The sequence below is a fragment of the Acyrthosiphon pisum genome, chromosome A1, assembly GCF_005508785.2.
Source record: "Acyrthosiphon pisum isolate AL4f chromosome A1, pea_aphid_22Mar2018_4r6ur, whole genome shotgun sequence".
Lineage (NCBI taxonomy): Eukaryota > Metazoa > Arthropoda > Insecta > Hemiptera > Aphididae > Acyrthosiphon > Acyrthosiphon pisum.
Genome location: NC_042494.1, coordinates 121,540,138 through 121,563,541, shown reverse-complemented (window position 1 = coordinate 121,563,541; position 23,404 = coordinate 121,540,138). Strand labels below are relative to the sequence as shown.

The 23,404-nt window shown below is 30.9% G+C and overlaps 1 protein-coding gene across 1 annotated transcript in view; it reads right to left on the bottom strand.

Annotated features, from left to right (window-relative positions):
- Positions 1 to 23,404, bottom strand: part of LOC100568937 — a 72,126-nt gene that overhangs the window by 29,184 nt on the left and 19,538 nt on the right. Inside the window, exon 2 of the mRNA XM_029488180.1 lies at positions 20,282 to 21,426. Within this exon, the coding sequence (XP_029344040.1) occupies positions 20,282 to 21,418 (1,137 nt within the window). The 5' untranslated portion in view covers positions 21,419 to 21,426. The remainder of the gene's footprint in view (positions 1 to 20,281; positions 21,427 to 23,404) is intronic.

Here is a 23,404-nt window from a genome sequence, read left to right as displayed (position 1 = left end):
TCTTGCTACGGTACAAAAAAATAGAAGCCGACATGCAGCTTATAGTAACGGATACGGTAACTGCGTGGCTGGAGTGATGAGGGGACGGTAACCGCAGTCACACCTAGACGTCCGCGCCGTTCAGTGTGGAGCTGGACTAAGAAATTTGTGAGGCGAATGTTCTGTTGTGGTGCGATGGACCACGCAGACGCATAGATGAGTTTATATGGTTATATTACGATTATTTGGGCACCGGATCTTAGACGTTCCCTCTCCTACAGTTAAAGAGCTTGTGTCGACGGGTTCGTAGCGAGTACACAACGTACTTTTTTTTAGTACCTAATAAGTCACACCTTTTAACTAGTTTGTATCCGGTCGGACACGTGTTGTGTTCATCGGACGCCCGGACAAACCACCTGAATTCATTTACGTCCGCCATGTCGAGTGTTTGCACCGAGTTAGGGCAGGTATTTCGAGTGCGGTATTTAATTATTTGCTGTGCGGCTGCCGGCTCTTCGCCGTGAGTTTTGTTTTCCACGTCGCGGTCGTCTGCATAAAATTCACTTTGCTTTTTGGTCGTAATGATGTATCCGACCAATAATCCGACCATTCACAAAATAGTGAAATGTTTAATTAAACTTATTGCTACAAAAAAGTGTGGTGCAAACTCACTACAACACGAAAAGGGGGGGGGACATCTAAAACCCGGTGTCTAAATAATCATAATATAATAACCATATAAACTGTATCACTCCGTTTTGATCGTTTGTTTCATAGATCCACTGTGGTGATCAATGATGTATATTAGCGGTTACTGCTGCCCTCGGCTAGCACATTTTTCACCTATACCTAAGTTATATATTATATATATATATATATAACGATATGAGTTGAAGTTGGTGTAATCTAATTTTAACCCCAAACAGGGGGAATGTTTTGTAAAAATGTATACCTATCTAAATTATAATTATACTGTAATAATGTATAATAAATAAATTGTATAATATGTAAATAATTGTATATGTACCTAAATTAAGTTGAATAAAATTGTGTGTTATGTCATATTATATTATTTAGTTTTTATTTGATAATATTATTAATATATATGTCAACACGCTATTGTGTAAAATGAATTAATGCGGTTTGTGGAAATTCTATGTATTTTGTTCAGGTATACTAACGGTTTTTTTTTAACCAGTGTAAAATCTCACGAGGAAGTTTGTCTTAAATTATCAAGCTTTTTGACTAAGGAAAAAAAATTTTACTAACAGGATATCTACACCGAAAAAAACCAAAAACACTGCGATATCATGGAAAGAATGAAATGTGTAATATTAATTGATCTCCGTGGGTTTGCATTTCTCCGAATTGCTTGATAAATTTATATTTTTTTCTAGTTTGTTCTATTTTAGAATACAAGGCTGGGCATTAATGAGTTAAAAAGTTAAAGTTAAGTTTAAAAGTTAACTTACTTTTAACTTTTTAACCTAACTAGTTACTTTTGCTTTTTACTTACTTAACTGTTAACTTACTACATTTATTTTTTAATTAACGTGAAGCGTGTGCCCAACCGGCACTCCTTTAAAACTATCGGGAAACTGTCCTTCAAAATTACGGTCAACACGCCGCCACTGCAGCTATATACCTATAGTTTATAATTTAGTCTTACGTTGGAAAAAAATTGAGTACACTATAACGTTCTATAAACAAATTAACTTTTTTTTAACTTAATAAAAAGTTAACAAAAAGTGTGTAATGTGTATTAACTTTTAAGTTAACTGAGTTAACCTATAGTTTAATAAACTTTTAACTTTAAACGTTTTGTTATTGGTTCTTATTAACTTAACTTAACTGAGTTTAAAAAATAATCATTAACTTGCCCAGCCTTGATAATATGGTCTCAAAGTAGGTATACTAATTTCTTGAAAAATGCAAAATTCATAACTTGAATAAAATCATTATTAAACGAAAAATGGAGTTGAACATGCTTGTTGAATCCCCTGAAAAACCATGTATACCTATACTATATTGAAACATATCATACTTTAATTTGAGAGTGTATAACATAAAGGATAAAAAAAATATCGTTAAACCAAACTTGTGTAAAATCAACGATGGTATTAGTGGTAAGTAAAATTAAAATAATCATAGAAATGAAAATAATTGTGATGGATAAAATAAGGCGTACAGCATTTTATAATATATAGATACCTAAAATTATATGTAGATACTAGCAGGTGACTCAATAATATATAATAATAAACTCATGTTCGCTGTGCATATTTTCTGTTGCGGTTGTGTTATGTAGGTAAATATCCATATAATATACTCCATACTTATATTGTTATTTGTTTGTGTTATACAACTCTAGTAATATATCTATGCGAGTAATTATATAATCTCAAACAAAATTGATTTTTGTTTTTATAATAACTAATAAGCCCACGTACAACTTTAACATTATAGAGTTCGTAAGCTTATTATGATATAATATAGTCACCTGCCGTTTGTCAGTCACGAGATTTTACGTAAGAATCGAACAATATACCTTATTGTTGTGAGGTCAATTGTTTAAATTCTTTATTAATTATGTAGTAAAAAAAATATACAAAGTCATCGATTTTAACGTGGGATATATTGATTTTTGGCAGTATGCTTCTGAATGATTCTCATTCAAAATAAATATCTATTGATAGGTATATCGTATATACAAATAATAAACGTTGTAAAGTTCTAGTACCTGGAAGTTGAATTACGTGATTTAATTAATATAATATTAACTTACGAGTTATACTACAGCCTACAGCTATAGCTATACTACATTTCCGATTTTTATACGTATAAAATATCAGAAATAATATTAATTTACATAATACCATATTGATTTTAACATAATACATAACCTTACTTTATACTTTAAAATAATCTCAAGCAATTAAAGCACACTTGGAAGCACTATATACACTAGTATAGTAGTATATATTATGATTAGGTAGATAGGTAGGTACCTACTGATTATTCAATAAACCTAAATAAGGTGTCGTAAAAAAACTTTCCACTTAGTAAATAATCTTGGCACACGTAAGTCTTTCATAACATTAATCGGGATATAGAATTTCACAAAAGTTTTGTGATTATTTAAATCTACTATTGAATATCGTTTTCTGGTCGATAATCGAATTAGTTTTAAGAGTCGTATGACATAAACCAGCCAGGTAGTAATAACATGCTACATGCATTGCATAGTGCATACATATATGCTACATACAATTCGATTATAGTTGCAAATTTAATTTCGTGTTGTTGTAGAACAACAACAAATCAACAGAAAACATTTTATAAATTACGATTATTAATTATTATCACTATAATATAGATATTGGATATTTAGGTATATCTTTAATACGATTCGTGAAATTTGAATTGATATCTTTACTCACATTAATTACAATAACATTTGACCTATTTTTCAAGATCAAGATCCATTGTCGATAAAACCAGATGCCTTGAGCTATACGTGATTAAATGTAACTTATGTAATTGGCCTCAATAACTCAATAAAATAATAATAGATATAGGTATACATTATTCACGTATTTATCAATATTTCTCACAAACACCATATGCGCAAATAATAACTTGCATTGTTTTGTTCACACACGTTGTACATATATAATATTGCTATGTGAGTGGAGAATTATTGCTAAATATGAAAATATAACAGCAGGGAATTATATCAAATACAAGACGTAAAATAAATTCGTTTATTATTCAGTCAAAAATAAAAGGGGCAATTTAAGTTCAAATTTAGTGGAATTCAATATTGAATCCAACAATGTATTTTAATATAGTACAATAATACGTTCTATCAATTTGGCGTATAATTTATATTTAATTCATTACGTTTTCTACCTTCTTTGCCGTTGTTTTTTTTAATTCATAGTTAAAAGTAAAATGTTTTATAATTTGTTTTAAATGCAATCACCATGTTATATTTTATCAGATGAAAAAAAATTATCTATATCACGATATGTATCATATTGAAACAAAATATACGCATGAAATAATATTACTATTTGGACGACAAAGTGTAATTTTCAGAACATCATTAAACAATCAACTAAAAACAATAATGTATATGGTATAATCGTAATGTGTGCTATAGTGTATGCTATCGTTATCCATACGAGAAACTTATTAATGTGTATCACATTGAAATAATATTTTACTAATCTTAAAAAAATAATGATTATTACTTATTATAGGTATAAATTAATTGTCTCTGTAGTAGGTAATGTCGCACGGCGAGTGCTACAATTTCCTTTCCCCGTGTAAGTCTCGTACAACAGAAGTTCTGTGATTTTATGCAACCGTGACCTGTCTGGAGAATTTATAAAAGTCCATAAATACATGAACTGGAAACTAAATGGAAATTACTCTCGGAGCGTAATCCATTTTATTCACAAATTTCCCATTCATGTGGACCATGATGCAATCGGTTACCAACCCATATAATCATATACATAGTAGGCACAGTTCAATTGGGAAACACGGTGAGTTTATAATGATGTATATTATGTCAATTTATTTTGACCCCTGAGGCAACAATGATCACTAGTTAGATGCTCGAGAAACTTAATCACGATGCATTTAACTTTGTCAGAACTAACGTGCGATAAAATGTGATTAGTAAAATATAGGTACGCGAAGAAAATGCAATGACATATTTACTGCATAAAATGGAGATAAATATATATATTATATACCTATACAAGCAATATATAATCATAGCGTTAATAAGATAGAAATTGTGTTTCAGAGCTTTGTAGAAATTTAAAAAGTGTAATTACTTTTAATTTTTAAACCATCATATTATACCGCATATACCGATGAGTGTCCCGAGAGAATTTAATAATTTTGGAAGACGGAGAAAATATGTAGATTGCATTACCCTACCGTTTTAAATTTATAATTTAATCGTTGGACACATAGGTTTATACATGTACATGATATTGGCTTAATACAGTATAATATATAACATACAAGAAGCTACAAAATATTTTAATAGGTATTAATAGTTCACACATACGTTTACCATCATCAAAAAAAGTTAATTATTACCCACACTATGTTTTATAATATGGTATAGATCATTAATATTGATTAAAAAATTGTTATCTATTTACAGTAAACAAAAAAAAATATTATATTATTACTGCTATGCCGTATAGATTTCACACACACTGCTTATAAAACCTTACTACAATAGCATACAAAAGCTATTTCTTGTCCTAGTTGCTGACGTATTACATTAGTAATGTATGGTGTATAAATAGCTATAATATAAGTCATATATTTTGAGCATACAATTTTACAATTCAACTATATGCCGTTTAATATCTCATATGGCACACAGTCGCTTGTTAACATTCGGACGGAAAAAGACAATTTCTATTAAACAACAATTAGGTACCGTCGATGAATAAGAATGTCGGATCGTGAATGGACTAAAACATGTCTACTTCGATTAATACGGTAAGCATACGCGTGATATAAGTGTATTATAGAATATATGCCAATAAGGTGTCAAAATGGTGGTCACAATGTAAATATGTACTATCCGTAAATGGAATTGTAAACATTATGTTTTTAAGATTAATTATCGTTGCTCAGTAATTATAAACTCAGTTCACGGATTAAATACAATAGTCAATAATAGCATAAGGTGTTGTGTTAATATAATTAGTATTAGTAGGTACCTACTATTTATAATATGAGAAAAATAGTTAGCACACGCATGTTTGATAGTAACAAGTTGAGTACACACTTAAGTATACGATATAAGTATAAGTCTATAAATACATAAAAAGTTTATAAAATCAAGTTCTTGAGTGATAATTTTTTTTATCATTCACGGTTACAAGAAACGTAACATAAAAAATAATTATTCAATATAACATAACCAATTTAAGTGGAGTATAATACAATCCCTTAACTACTCTATCAATGTTTAAATTAATATGTTTTTAAACTCTGTCTAAATATTTCGTATTAGGTACGAAAGGTACGTACCGGTATTCAAGATTAGTGTTGATAATAAGAAAACTATAATATTACAGTAACAGTATTTTCAGTTTCAAACTTTTTATTTTTAAATCTAAATGTTTTTAGAAGCATATAACACAACATTAAAATGTTATTTATGTGTAAACGTTTTATCGAAAATTTCTTTACTGAATCGTGTACAAAATTAAAATTAATTATGTGATTTAAAGAATAAAGCATAAAATGCCGTAATAAAAACCAAATTATAAAATATTTTTGATATTTTAATAAGGAAAAAATAATTTCAGAAATACCAATTATTATATTCATTATTTTTTCCAGTCTGATGAAATTCTACACCATCGCATCTCTAAAATAAAAGTTTCAAAAAAAAAAAATATACAAACAAGCACAAAAACCAGTTATTAAAATTTAAACTATAACTTGTTGTCTAAATAACTAAAGTAAGCCACTATAAGTCTGACAACTTAGGTCTTAGGTAAAAATGATAACATTTATTGTATGTATGTTTTTTCTCCCAAATAACATCGCATCATTATAAAGATAATCTATAGTTTTATATTTTAATTATACAACTTTCTCAAGACATAAATAAGATGACAATTTAAGAAGATAAAAATATAAAATAATGATGTTCGCGATTCCACGAAAATAAAAAGAAACATATAGGTACCTACATTATGTCATGCTGTGCATATTTTATGTAAAACGATTAACAAAAATAATGGCAAAAAAATATTTATTTGTTAAGTAGTATTCTCTAAATGCGGGTTGTTACAAAACGTTTAAAATAAAAGTAGGTACATTTGTACAAAAAAAAAAAAGAAAAAAATATGTAATAATGATGCCGTTTTACCAATAGAAAATTTCGGTCACATTAGAGTAAGTTATTATACTCTTTAGATACATAATAATTTTAAAAAAACTCATCTATTTAACATTAATTTCTAATTTTTACATTTCACGAATGTATGAATTTAGATTTGCTATTTTACCCCAACCGGCGACCAGTATCATAAATTATAGTATTATTGATGACCATTATTATTAGTATTATGTTTAATGTATATATAACACATATTTTATATTTATATTAGGTATATTATTACATTATAATAACCGTAGTTAACAACTATATTGTCTGAATACTGTAAACTTTACACAATACTAAAATATGTCCACACGATAATAACAAAAAGAAAACATTTTATACAATGTACTACAATAATAACAACCACTGTTAAAATATGATCAATATATGTTACCATTTTATACACACCTAGATAACTTAGTAAAAACTATAGAATGTAGTAAATTCTGAAAATGTTTAGGAAAAATTGTATAGCCATTCAAATATATTATTTCCGATGTAATCTCGACTGGAATGTAATGAATGTATATGGATAGGTTCTATTTGTATTTTTTTTTAAATTAGTACCTATATTTTAATAATACCAGAAAAATACATGTTAATAAGTATATAGTATATAATTTTATTTATTACCATAATGGCAACTTAAAGTCATAATAATTGAGAATAAATTATGAATAATAATAATACATAAGCTAAATATACCTAAATATAGGTCTTGTTATCCATTTGCAAATAAAATATATAATGTATTAAAACATAATATAGCCGTAAATCACTGCATAATGTATAAATATTATACTGTGTCGTATACTCGTATAAAATATTGAACTGTATGTGAATAATTTTATATTGCAATCGAAAAGTTCCTATAAAATAAATATAGCAAGTCACAATAGTATCAAATCATTATTTCTATATACGGATGACTATAATATATAACGAAGAAATATTCCATTGCGATGTGGATTTCGTAATTTAATTGTAAGTGTTTTGATTTTTTGCTTTATAGTGTCACCCAACTAAATACATTTAAAAACAAAAAAAGAAACCATCTGTCAAACATCTATGCATAATGCAATGTCATTAATCGATCCATTTAACACTGTACATTTAGTTTCTATTTTGCTTTGACACTCGTTGATAATAGGTATATATTTTTATATCCTACTTATTTTCATAAGCTTTAGACATGTATGATGTATCCAGATACGCAAGATTTAAGCGAGTTAATAAGCGTACCTACTTATTATATTATTAATATAATATCTTGGTATGAAATATAAATGATATTACGCCTATAATTTTACACAACCGAAAATCAACCAAAATTAAATCATTTGAATGTTAAAATCAACATAGTTAAATAAAAATGTGTAACATTACTTCATTCGTTAAAATGTCAACCTAAAAATGTTTTTAATTCATTCTATACAAGTATTTATTTTATACTGATGTACCCTAAACGTTTGATAACTAAATTTAATAATATTGTAAGAGATATAATATGGACATTTAATATAAATACCTATTACTAATACATGTTATAAATTAAAATCATTATATTGCATTAAAATAAACAGATTTGTAATATAAGAAAACAAAAATGTGTTGCTTATAAGTTTTTATTTATCACAGGCATATGTAATATGTATAATGTATATTATAATAGTTTAATAATTATATTATATCGCACGTTTTGTGTTTACGTAACTAATTAATATAAATATTATCTAATATTCTAACGTATTTTTCAATCAATAATTATTTAATATATTATATTGTTCTATCATCTATAATAATAAAATAAATTATTACACTTAATGACGTATACGCACTTTCGATGTATCAGTATTATCATTATGTATTTAACAATACAACAATACGTTTCCATTCAATGATTTGACAATACAATAAATTACGTTATCGTTTCTACAATCGTTAATTATTAAAATATTTTTCAAATAGGTTTTTTTTTATCAATTTTATGTTTAATTGTCTTTCGGTTGAATCCGTTCAAACCAACTGAATTAAGTATTAGAGCTTAAATGCAATCTTTTGGTTTATGAATTGAAATAATACAATTATAAACCAATGATACATTCAAATTAAAAACTAAAATTTAAACTTTTCCAAATAAATTGTTAAACTTATATTCTAAATTAACAAAGATTAACATATTTTAATAGAATATTAGAATATATCATCTTAAGGTTTCATAGTGCACGGTACACTTGACATGAAATGTTAACTAATAAGTAGTAAGCATGTCACTGGCCACTGCTCAATGCATTTGTAGGTATACAGTAGTCAGTAAACACTATAGACAGTATTATACTAACATATTGAACATCTTTACATTTTTTCTCCTTAGTTCTCACACATTTACATAAAAACTAAATAAATACCTTATATTTTTTTAGTAGAAAAAAAACATTTTTATACAACTAAATAAATAGTTATACTGATAACCAAAAGAATAATAAAAGCTTGTATAATTTATAAAATTAGTAATAAATGTACTTTGTGTAATAGAAAATATTAAAAAGGTATTATATCGGTTTTATACCAAAATATAGGTAACATAATACATATAATATATTACAAGTTCCAATATCTATGATAGGTATAATTATTTAATTATATATATTTTATTTACATACTACAACCATATAATGATATATTAAGCTCTGAAAATCATGCAGAATTATCACGAATGATACTCAAACAAGTTCTACAAGTTACAAACGAAATATCGAGTGTTCTAACTTCCAAATTATAGTTGCATTTAATATATATCATTATTATAACATATTTATTAAATAAATAACATTAAAATTATAAATTATAATATACATTTATTATTAGTATTAGGTTTACACACAAATATACAATATAATATATTATATATACCTATATAATTTTAATGACGGGCTTATTGAATGCAAGAGTGTGTCACTCTTGTGCCACTCGGTAAAAAATACAATAAAATAGTATATAACTAATACTACGTTATACGACCTATTTGAAATGCTTGTAGAGAATGAAATCTTCCACTCTATCTATTATTCGTATTAGAAAAATTACTTTTTCATTTCATGCACCATATACCTTGTACAATATAATATATTATTTATGTTACTCGAATGTCGACATTAACATAGATGAAAGCAAAAAAAAAACAAACAGCTACAAGACCATAATACTGTCACAACTCTCAAGTGTCTTCTATAACGGAAGAAAGAAATAACACCCGATTGATTAGTTTGTCCATTTAAGTCATCGTAGACCTTGAAAACCAATAGATTTTCATTAATAATACAATATTAATCACTTCACGACCAAATCATCCGATTATCAGATTAGACTTAATTAGGTATATATAAAGACATAAAAAAGCACGTTATATACCTATGTCCTATATATATATACCATAGTTAATTGTTAAGGCTATTTATGTAGTTATGAAGTAGAAGAATTTTAATGATAAATGCAATAGGTACCGTTGATTCAATTTTGAAGTAATTTTTGAACTTTTTAAATCATGTCTTCCTTTTTCGTTATGTTTTTGGATATATTTAATAATTTTCGTCAATTGAATCATTTTACCTACATTTGACAAATTATTTTTTAATTTTTGTACACTTATTAAAATATGAAATTAAAAAAAAATATATAGTTTTTTCTCTTCCTTACAGAAAACTTGATAAGATTTTTACTTTTTTCAATCTTCAACAAAAAATGAGAAAAGCACATCTTGAGATTTGAAATGCATTTTAATGGTTTTTTAGTGCATTTAATTCACAGTCTTAATAAAAATGTAGGATTTAAATGTAGTATTTGTATATTGTTAAATATTATAAAATATGCTTTTGAATAAATATACGAAATTATTATTAAGAAAAAAAAATAAAAATACTGTAGGTTGTATATTGTAATATATTTGTGAATATAATATTAAGTACCTACAGATATATTATAACATTACGGAAGACCAAGGTCGTGGCGGAAAACCGCAGTTCCGGTATGAGAAGACCGCGATCATATACCTATATATAATATACAAGACGCAGAACTCGCTAGATTATGACGCGTTGCGTGCTCGGGGGTCATTGTCGGACCGAAAACCGAACGATACGTTATATGTAAGTACGAGAAACGGAAACGGTCGATTTTCGGGCTGAAAACGAACAAACCGTAAAAGGCCGATCGGTGGACAATATACCGATACGCGCGTACTTATATGATATTATCGTATACGCGGCCAACGTCATTATAATAATAATATATCGTAACGTAACGCGCGCGCAGTATTTACGATAACAGACGAAGCGGGTTACAATAATTTATATATATACCGACAACAGTGTTTTGCCGTTGCAGATGGTGGTATACAGTTATGTACTTAATATTATGTGCGTGCATAACAATATCCATCGTAAGTATGGAAGGAATTGAACAGTTTTTTTTATATATATAGGCTTGTCACTTGTATATTACGGAAAGATGAGAGACGAAAAACAATATTATAATAGCGATAAACGCGAAACGAAATGAAGACTGACGGACGAAACAAAATAATACTATAACACATTATTATAAACCGGCCGCGAGATAAACTGGGACACTTACGGTAAGTTACGGCGGCGACCGTTGTAAATCGGGGTCAGTGCGCGGCGGCAGCTGTTTCCGCGCGCGCGGAGGCCTCTCCCCAAGGGCGTCCTTGGCACAACCGCTAAAACCACGAATCGACATTCCGAATTTCACACGTTATCGCGTATAGTAAATATAGGTACCAACGCACTTTATTACTACCTACTCTACATGATATTAGATATAACCCTGCTGTTAATAATATTATTATAGTAAGCCGATAAGAAAAAAAATTGCCGCTGCTTTTGCTATTGTACCAGCGGAGCAGTATAACAACTGTTGTTAACGCGCAAGAAATTCGAAAATACGCCACAACAGCCTATTTGCATATACATCCGCGGCGGCAACGACGGTGATCGTAAAATTAAGCACCGTTCGCGGGAGACGGATCATTCGTTGACCCCATCCGGTGTGGTGTGTTTACGATCGGTCATTATTATGAATTTAAAACAACGTCGTACCTATATTTCTTTAAAATAATATAATATAATATTTGAACGTCGTCATCGACAGACGTATATTTATCGGATCTAAATGTATTGCAATCAACATGTCCCGCTCTGAACCTGCAATTTTTCAATGGAAATCAATAATCATCACGGTGCAGTTTTGTAGTCAAATATATTAACATATATCTGCAGCTGGCCACAGTGCGCGTTTTGAAATTTGAAGTTTATTCCTGCATCTGTAAATCTACATAACCCAACGTCGTTTTCACTTCAAACCATATTTTGTTTCATATCATATCACTTTGCTGTCCACCGGTCGCCTATCAGAATTCGGGAACAACTTCAATTATTCAACGGATATACTTATTAGGTACTGATATTCAGTCCTATATCAAAACAAAATGAATACCTGTCCAGAAATTGGCTAAACCATTTGAAAAAAAAGAGTGACGTCGTGTAACTGGAGAAGAGGCAATTCGAACAACTTTGCTTAAAAATGTCGGCAAACCAGAACATAAAAAACACCTTTTCTTCTATATATATTTGCGAACAGCCCAGTAAGTTCTTACTGTCTTATAAATAAATACTAGTATATATAAACAGAGTAATTCACCAAGCTTGCTAAATCCCATTTTTTCCTTTAATAATTAATTTATTCAAATTCTGATTTTTGGAATTTTTATAGTATACTCGTATATTCAGACTATATTTTCAATTTGATGATTTGTTTTGTATCACTAAAGGAGTGTCCTGTGATGATACAAACTTCTGTTTTTTTTTCAAATTAGAACCCCTCTTTTTTATTATAAATTTTTTAGTAGATAAATGTTTTGAAAATGTTGATGTAAGTATCTAATACAAACTAATATACCAACTATATATTTACATTTTTGAAAAATTATTGACAAAGTACAAAAAAATATCATGTCAACTGAGTCGATAGTTTCGAACAAGCAAAGTCCATAAGAGACTTTCTTTTATATAATATAACATTTGTAAAGATGAGAAGAATACGTGCATGTGTGTGTAAACGAATATTGCGCAATACGGTAGAACTGTGGACGTCTGCGTATTATATGTACATAATATAAATATATAATAATATATTATATATTCTACGACTCACGCGAAACGTTCACAATTTTCCATTACATTGTGCGTTATAACAATATAATATGATGTATGTATAAGGAGCTCGCGCACTTGGATATTCTGCATTTTATGCGACCATCCGGTTTCGACACGTGTAAAACGTTTGCGGCGATTCCGGTTGAAGACAACTGCGGCGGGTGTGCTGCAGACGTTCGCCCCAAGACGCTTGTGTTATTACCATGGACGGCGAACGTGTATACTAATATATTATATTAGGTACGTACTATATAGATATATTCGATTTGGTTGAACTCATTTCCGAAACAAGTTACACCGCCGCCGAAACGTTGACAAAGAAAATGTACAAAAAAAAACCAACACGACGTACTATATATTATACAGCCGTTTTAGACGTGTCTAGGTATCTTGTACATATTATTACCATAAACGCGTCAGAGAAACGAGGGCGAACAATTACACTCAAACGTCGCCGCCACGAGATCGATAATAATTATTATATTGCATATACGCTTATTATAATGTAGATATTCGACGTAATAAACACCTGCTGCAAAATAGGATATCCGGTCAAATAATAAGATAATCCACCGCCGTCACGTATCCGCGAACACAGATTGAATACAACGCGAAGTCATTGCGTTATATGTATATAAATATTTTATAGTCCAACAATTACGTAATTTGGGTGCATTTCGATTGTGCGAAAATCTCGTCCACGCGACCGCGAGAACTACTCTGCTCTCGGATCGCGTTACGGATATTGCTGATAATAAATATATATATAAAAACGTCTGAACGTTGGCGGCGACGGAAGGGGTGGAAAGAAATTTCGATCGGAGGACGCGGAGAGGATAATATATAAGAAAAAGAAGAAAAAACGTCTGGACAATATAATAATCTCGGAGAACAATGCCGACGAAAATCCGCGATCCGTTGCGCGTTCTCGAGATCCGGTGATTAGACACCGCTCGTTTTTGTGTGTACGGGTGGGCGATATCGCACATAAGTGTACGCAATATAATGTTATTATTATATCTGTGCGTCGAACGCAGCCGAGGAAGTTTCCCGTTTTCCGACGAGGAAAATATTTGCGTTGCGCAACCGCGACGGTTAAAAACTTTACGCGGGCACTATAATAATAATATATAATAAATAATAATAATATACGTACGTAACACCGCGGGTGATTGTTTCGGTCAGAGGAGCCAGACCGTATTATATATATATTTAAACATATTTATAATGTACCGGGTCGATATTTTATCGCTAACCCGGCGATATAAATCCTATTCAACGCGATTTTGTTATTGTTTTTACTTTTTTTTTTCACTTTTGAGGGTAAAAATATTTAAATGAAATAGTGAAAAACGCGTAGTGTAATATTATATTGTATATTATAGTATTAGTACCTATTACTAAAATAAAAAAGCAAAATGCGCCTGATCAGATATTGTCCGGTTTGCATTACGAGAAGCATTACCCTGTATATTATTATATATGTTATTATTGTTATGATGACACTAGTGCGGTGTGATTTCGAGTGTGTAATTACTAATTGCATTATTATCATTTCGGAGAGTGAAGTATTACGCGGCAAGATAAAACTCGATGGCAGTTTAATGTATGCGCGTTTCGTCCGACTCGGCCATATAATAATATATAATTTCCTAATAGGAAATGTAACATATATATATATTTATTTGTACATGATTCACTTATATAGTATGGATTATGGGTTACCGTAATCCATTATTACGTTAAAATCTGCAAATATATGTCTGTGCTAATATCATATTATGCCAAAAACCATTCGACTGCATTATTCGTTTATTTCAATAGACAGTTTATTTTCAAGAAAGAGAACAATATGCAGATATATTACATAAATTATATAAAAAAATATATTATGCTATACGTGGCTAATCTAGCCTATAGGGGACCGCTAACCAGATTCATACACAACATATTTTAACTTCACGTTGTTTTTTTTAAAATCATTTGTAGGTAGTTTGTGCGTTGTGCGTTGTCTGAATAATATGTGTAATGAATAATAGTATACTAGTACCTATATGTATAATAAAAATGTATATTTACAAATTTGGAGGATAAATTTAAATGTGGGCCTCGTAATATATTATTTTGAAGGTGAAAAACATAATAGAAAGTAGAAACCGTTATACTAATATTATAGTTGGGCATTTAAGACAGAAATCCCAGAGTACAGTTCTATATCTTCAATCATTTATAATATGTTCGTACCTACGTTAGGTTAATCGTTATAATGGCTAAAATGTACGTTGACTTTAATTTCCTACTCTACCTGTCAATCGGCTTGGTACAAAGCAAAATCAGATATAATTCTATTAGATGACTGGTGGTTTTTCAATAATAGTTTAAGAATAAATTATAATAAATCAAAATGTATTGCATTTCTAACCAGGTTTTCAAGAAACCAGGGCTTACATTTTTTCTATTTGTACTAATACTATGTATTTACTTTTATATTACATTTTACTCTAGAAATAACGTTTTTATTAGTGAATTTAAATATTTAATATGATTCATCAAAGATTAAAGATTCAATGTAACGTATTATATGAACGTAATATTCAGGAAAGAAGCAAAATATATTTATGATTTGTGTATGTTCGTGGTCAATGATTTGGTCCTTGATAAAAAAAAATGTAGGTGTTGGGATCCTTCGCATATTCTGTTAGTAACCCGCAACTACCACGGTATAAAATTACTGAAAATATTCCACATAATGTCTATAGGTACTTACTGACGGGACTTAACGAGATAAAAAAAACGGATTTATTTTTATAATGGAACACCCATTATACTGGCGCAAACCCCGATGATGGTAGTGAACAATGATAGCTTTTTTACTTCCAATATTTCAAACATTATGACGTTCAGTGCGTGGGTGCGAACGGTCAAAAACATATTGTACCTATAATATTATTGTATACGAAGACACGTGGGTGGTGAAATCGGCTCGGCGTGGCAACCGATGGACTTGTATGCAGGTATTGTATCCGTTGGAATTTCAACGAAAATTATACTATCAAATTCTCATATCATTTGCATACCAGGTGTCTGAATAAAAAAAAATACCACACTAGATGGGTATGTGCCTACTTGAAATGCGGCCATTTTAAATTTAAACAAAAATAAATAAATAACCGAGATGAAAGTTTTACGCTTGTCCAGTATATCTGCGAGTAATCATAAAAGTATCTATAAATATATAATAGAATTTTGTTAACATTGTATACATAATATAGCTAGTCACTGTCCACTGATTATAAATTATTCGTATTATAATACTCGCTATCGCACTATTCTGTTGAAAATGATATTTATTCGGTCTGTTTACATAATAATGCAAATTACAAACACAATCGTATAGGTATGTCGCCGGATACTTTTACTTTTTAAAGTCGTCGCTACTAGATATTTACTATTCGTATATAAAATGAAAATTCTGTTAAAATAATATAGATATTCTATTTCACACGAATATCATAAACCGTATTAGCGATTATAAAGTACCTTTATAAGTATCACTAGACCGAATAGGATAGCTGGAAAAATTAGGTCTGTTCACGCGGCCCGTGAAAAATGCAATTTAATTCTGCATGTTACATAAATAATGTTCATTACACGATTACACAGTTATTATATAAAATAAGCCATAAGGTATCTTACGGTCTCCAATGTCATTATGTTTGGTTTGCAGATATTGTACAAAAAATATTTTCTATTTTTCGGCATAGAATATAAATTATCTGGTAATCCTCAAATATTTAATTCCATGGCGCCAAATACATAATCTTCCGGCACTACTTCCACCCTGTCTACATATAGATAAACACTGTCGATCGAGGTGTGCGTATAATATAATGTATATAGATAACCATCGCCGATACAACACAGCTTAGTGGATTTACATTATAATGATTTATATATTTTAATATGTTTAATATTTTTTCAAGCAGTCCTTCTCGTGTCATGCTGACGTGTAAAACAGTGGGCGATTAACACTGTTTTAAGTTCTGTATTAGCTTCTGTCACAACATTGTATAAATAATATGGCGCCACTGCAGGTTATTAAATGTATATTAATTTATTTATACGTATATTGGCATAGTCCACACAAACAAACAGTTTGGCTACATAATATGTATATTGTATATTGATTAATAGAGAACTGATATAATTTATACAAGTCTTCTACCGCGCATATACCACGCTAGACAGAATATTATGACGAATTTTTTGTTTCTAATATAAGTTATGAAAGAAACTTCATGATGTAAATATAATATAATATGGCTATATGTACGCGGTTGACGTCATAAAATACTAATAGCATTCTGACAACTGATTATTTTTAACTCGGAAACCAGTAGAGCACCCCACACATAAAATCAACTTCAATTGCGCAGTTCTGAAATAACGAACTGGCTGGTTTCACTATTTGGTTTCCTATATTATTATAATATTTAAATATCTGATGCTGAACAACGGAAAGTGTCAAGAGACTATATCGAACAAATAGAATGTAGGTATTAAGAATTATAGAGTAAGATCTATTTGTAGTTTATCTATATGAAAACGATGGTTATAATTAATGTTGTCACTAAAAAAAATAATAATTACCTATTAAAGGTATTAAGTAATTATAATAGTTACAAGTCATATACCAATACTTTGATAAAAAGTATTGCGAAAGTGGCCGAAACATTCAATCGGTGTTAATATTTTGTGTAATCCTAGAAAAAAAAAAAAAAAACGTGCTTCTAAAAATGATTCAGATTTTACAGTCGAATTTAAATCTAAATCGTACGTGACATTGGTAGTAAATAGAATGAATAGGAGTACTATTACATGTTAGGTACATTGGGAGTGGAGACTCGCGTTTCGCGTGATCTTACAAACCCGATTTTCTCTTATTGATTTTAAACGTTCGTGGCGAACCACATTAGAACGAGCAATACGGCTACTGCGGTTTACGATCAATTGGAGCACATAAAAATGTGTTATTTTTTATTGATTTAAAATGTGTTCCTATATTTTATTGATGACTTGGATAATAAACCGAAAACGTGGGTGAACCAATGGCCTAAACCAGTTACACTACGAAAAAAACAATAACTATTTTAATTTTACGGGATTAGTAAACGCGATTTAACTCGAGATGCAATTATATTATTTGTGCATTTTTTCAACAATTCAATTTAAAAAGAAAAACCCTTTCATAAATGTCCACTTCACGTCTACATAACACTCTCTATAATAATATTATAAAGAGTGTTATGTATATAAAGAGTATTATGTCTGACGTATAGAAAACACAAATAGTTGAAATGATACCAATTACAATACTGCGATAATAATGGGCCCCAACGTGACAAGAACCTCGAGCTATATATAGTAGAAGATACCACCGTATAGTGTTCGTTTTTTAGAAATTATATTTTTTTCACGCGTTTATTATATTATATTATACCAACGACGAAATGAAAATACGACACGCAATTCCTATATCAGAAAAATAGAAAGAAAGTTACTAACTTATACATATCGATCGCGAAAAACGTGCACGTGGAGTACGTGACGAAAATATTGTAAATGTTTTTTTTTTTTTTGTTAATTTTATAAACTTCCTGTTTAGGCTATTAATTATAATATTATTATAAAGGTATTTTACCGTCATAATATCTGGGAAGGTGCAAGTACAGAGCGTTTTTTATACTTGTGTTTTTGCGTATACTTATTAAGTAGTTCTCTAAGTGTGATATTTATTAACCAAAATCCAACTTAAATATCAAAAAAAAAACATCTACAATATATTGTCTACCTCGAGAGCAGTATAACTTCGTACTTATTTTAAAGTTTTAGTTCTTGTTGATTTGTGAGCGATACAATCGTTGATTTTAGGTAAATCAAATTTAAAATTTAATACAACATCTCATATTATAAGTTTTTCTTACAATAATTATAAAAAAAAATTAAAAAAATTCCATAATTATTTTATATGACAAAATAAGTCTTCGTGCCACCTCCATTCTAAAGAAAAGCACCGTACGAGGATTTCGTGACGACCGCGATGACGAGTGACGACGGATAATAAAGGGAGGATAACCTAACCTAACATGGCATTTATTATTTAAAAGCACTTTGTATGAATTGTGAAAATTTAATTAGTTTCTTCGACACTTATTTATAATATTTTTTATTTACGGTGCATGTATAATGAACATGATATTATTTTACCATTGGATTTAGAAAATCCAGTCACGTGACATAATGTAAATATTAATGTCTGTTTGCATAAACAGTCACTAAATGCTTAATGAATCAATAGAGTTGAATAATTTTCCCTTAAAAATGATTTAGTGAACCATTAAATTAATCAATATTTTATCAAACCCGGCATAAGTATTATTTAGGCATTTTTGTCACTTCGTATTATTCATATATATATATATATATATAATATTATTATATTATCATCTATAGATCCGTTCTAAATAGATCACGTATACTAGATCTGCAGCGTAAGTACATTATTATTTTAGCCGAAAACGGTATAATTAGGCGGGGTGTGGTTTTAGCGGTTTGTCCCGAATTCTGGACGTTTATCTTTATACTGATTGAGATAAAATGCGCGTGGATTTATATTATAATTTCAATTAAATAATTCAGCGTTTGTGTCTTAGGCAACTTAAACACGGTTCAACAAATAAAAAAATAATATGTTTACTTTAATAATTATTTAACTAAGAAAAAAAATAACCAACTAAAATCAAATTTAAATAATATTATGAAATATCTATAACAATATAAGAAAATCGATAATTTGTCCAGCTGTACAAATAGCTGCAGAGATTCAGTTAATGAATATGTTTTTTTTTTTAAACTGCTCCAAATGCATATTGCCCAATATTATAAATTATGATATAGGTACCTACCTATAAATTCTGGAAAATAGTTATCGGAAAAACAAAAACACGCGAATGCATACCTATTATTATGTGCACGACCTGCACATTACTGTGTGTGTACATATTATTTTAATATAACAGTATGATATTGAGTAATATAACTTATATTATAACACTAAATCGATTTTCGGACTTACCAGTACGGGCAAATGGTCCACTAAATAGCACATGAGCAGTATGGCCACCACGTAGCCGATGCGGACGTCCTGGACCAGTGACACGCGTTTGGCCAGGCATGGGGCACGGCTGTTGGTGGACGTGACGGACACGGACGCCGCGGTAGACGGCAATTGATACCGGGGACCCAGACCACTACCGCCGCCGCCGTACCGGTATGGTCTGATGGTGGATGCGGCGTAGCTGTCCCGGTCGCTGCTCGTCAGCAACGTGCCAGAGTCGATAAGCCGCTTGGTCTCGTCCATCCTGCGGAGCGTGTCGTCTTCGGCAACGGTGCCATTCTGGTGGTGCATTAACGCCCTGGGCGCTCCGTTGAGGAACGTGACAGGCGGGGCGTTACCGGCCGACGGCAAACGGAGCAGGTCGTTGACCAGTGCGCAGTCGGTTCGGTGATAGCCACCGGTGCCGGTGGCTGATGTGGTGCACGTCACCGTCGTACGGTCACTACAGTCGCTGACGCTGTGCCGTATACCACCCCGGCTGCAACTGGATACGGTAGATATCTCGGACATGCACGACGACAGGTCGGACGACGAGTTGACCAGCAGCGGGTTGGGACCCTTTCGGTGGCCGGCGCAACCGAACGCGGCAGACGCAGCGGCCACAGCGGCCAAGGACGCGTGTAGCACCAACGAGAACACCGCGTACCGGCGGTCGGACGGTGGCGCGCACGGGTCCGTCTGGGCGATCAATGCGGCGGCGCCCACGCAAGCACTCACCACCGACAGGCTGGCCAGGTGGTAGAGCAATAGCGGCCGGCCACCTGCGGCCACCGTCCGCTTTTTGCGCCTCAGTCCAGCCATCAGGGCCAGCGATGCTAGCGTTCCGGCCTGCATCGTGTGCGCGGCCGTCCACAGCCACTGCACCGCGCTGCACAGCGCCGGCTCATCTGGCCGGAACAGCGACAGCGCCGAACCAGCGGTCCCGGCCGCCTGTTTGGCGATAGCCTCAGCCAGCAACGCTATGAGAAGCGGGTCTGACGGCCGCCATTGGCCCCGGCCGAACCACAGTACCAGTATCGCCCAGCACAGCCATACCACGGATAGGGGACCGCCGATTCCCGTCGTCAACCACACCAAAGCCTCTGAATGCATCATTCATTTTTCTGAAAATTACAAATAATATCTCATTATTATAAAATGTAACATATAATTAGGTTCACAGCTGCAGTTTTGTTCATAATTTCACTCTTCAAGACTTAGATTTGTTATCAAAATGTATAATGCAGATGACGCCACAGATCACTTTAATAGATATAAATAATATCATCAAATTATTTTAAAAAATTGCCACACATTTAACGATCTGTTCTGTGAGGTGGGTCAAATTTTATTTCGACTAGTGTGAATAAGTGATTTCCCTTTACTCATCTTCACGTCTATCACAATATATACGCGTATTTTATCATTTTTATCTTTAGTATCGACCGGTATTTGATTAGTGTAACAGTATAGGTAATATAATAAACATTTATTTTTATTATATTTTTAATACAATTATAATGATTCAGAATTCTTAACATAGTATGAAATTTAATTTTTGTTTTATAAAAATTCAAATTTAAAACTACTAATTTGCAGACAGATTACCGCTTCAAAGCATATAAAAACTATAACAATGTACACCATTCAACATTTAAGTATTTTTTTCAGTGAGAAGTAGGTATCTAATAACTTAATTACAATTGTATAATAAAATTAATGTATGCCGCGCCATGGTAGTATATACCAATGTGTATGTTCACTGCCCGTTTTTATTTTCATTTTAACCACGATAATAAAATTACACTATGTTAATGCGAGAATGTCCGCGAGAAAATTCGTGATTTTACCGAGTACACATTACAGGGAGATTTCAGAATCTTTTACCGTCAATTTATCGCTCACACAAAAGTATTTACTGTAAACACATTATTCTACGCCATGTTGGCTACACTATAATATTATATTTTTTTTACAATTGGATAACAGATAAATTACTAAATAATTATGCTCTTAAAAAAAACGTAAATTTAAGTATTATGGTCCACAGGAAATTGAAAAAATAAAACATAACTTGGATAAACAACAATTAATTACTAACTGAATAAATGTTTTGATTTACAACTTAAAAGCGTAATTAAATATGTCTTAATTCCATTTGTGGTTTATAATTTGGTACCAAATTGTTAAAATAAAAACAAAACAACATTTCAGTGTAGTTAACGTGTATGATATTGTGAATACGGTAATATTTTTGTTTGACCAATAAATTGACGGTCGAAAAATGTGTATACGGTAAAATAAAGATGTTTAGTGGGACATTACCTTCTGTACGTGTTGTGATTACTGCTGTGAAAAATGAAAATGGGCTGTGAGCCTCTGAACATATAAAATATATTTACACTAATCATACTCGTTGCCATGCTGCACTGTATAATCGAAATAAATTGCGTTGCTTGTATTACATAGGAGTTTATTTTGTGTTTTAAATTTATTGCGCCGACAGTCAAAATTCAAAATGTATTCATAAAACGAAAGTACCTTTGATTTATGTGAACACGTTTTAGAATTTGTAGAATGACTATGTCGTTTTCGACCAAATTGACATTTTACGAAAACACTATACAAAAGACAGTTTGAAATATGATTGCGCACCGCAATATTTTTTTCGTATGGATTTCAGACTGAAAAAAATTTTAAATTAGCTACAGTAAAAACTAACAAAAACTAACAAAACAACAGCAATTACCGTCTTAACCCTTAAGTCTAAATAATTATAAATCAACAATAAATACATAAATACATATACCTAGCTATACCAATATATTAATTTGACTTTATGATCATAATTTCACACATGAAATAAACTTTAATGAATGTTTCCAATAAATTGAATTTGTAGTTTATATTAAGCCTTTTATCAAACAGTGTTCCAATATGGTTGTCCGGTAGGTATGCAGCGTTTTATACGAAAATTCTCTAGAACCGTTAGGTATAACATTAACAAAATTAAATTTCAGAATTAGTTTAACTGAACTAAGTATGGAAGTTTCTTCATGACATAATTTGTTATAATGATTTTGTATTACTAGTAAACCCGTT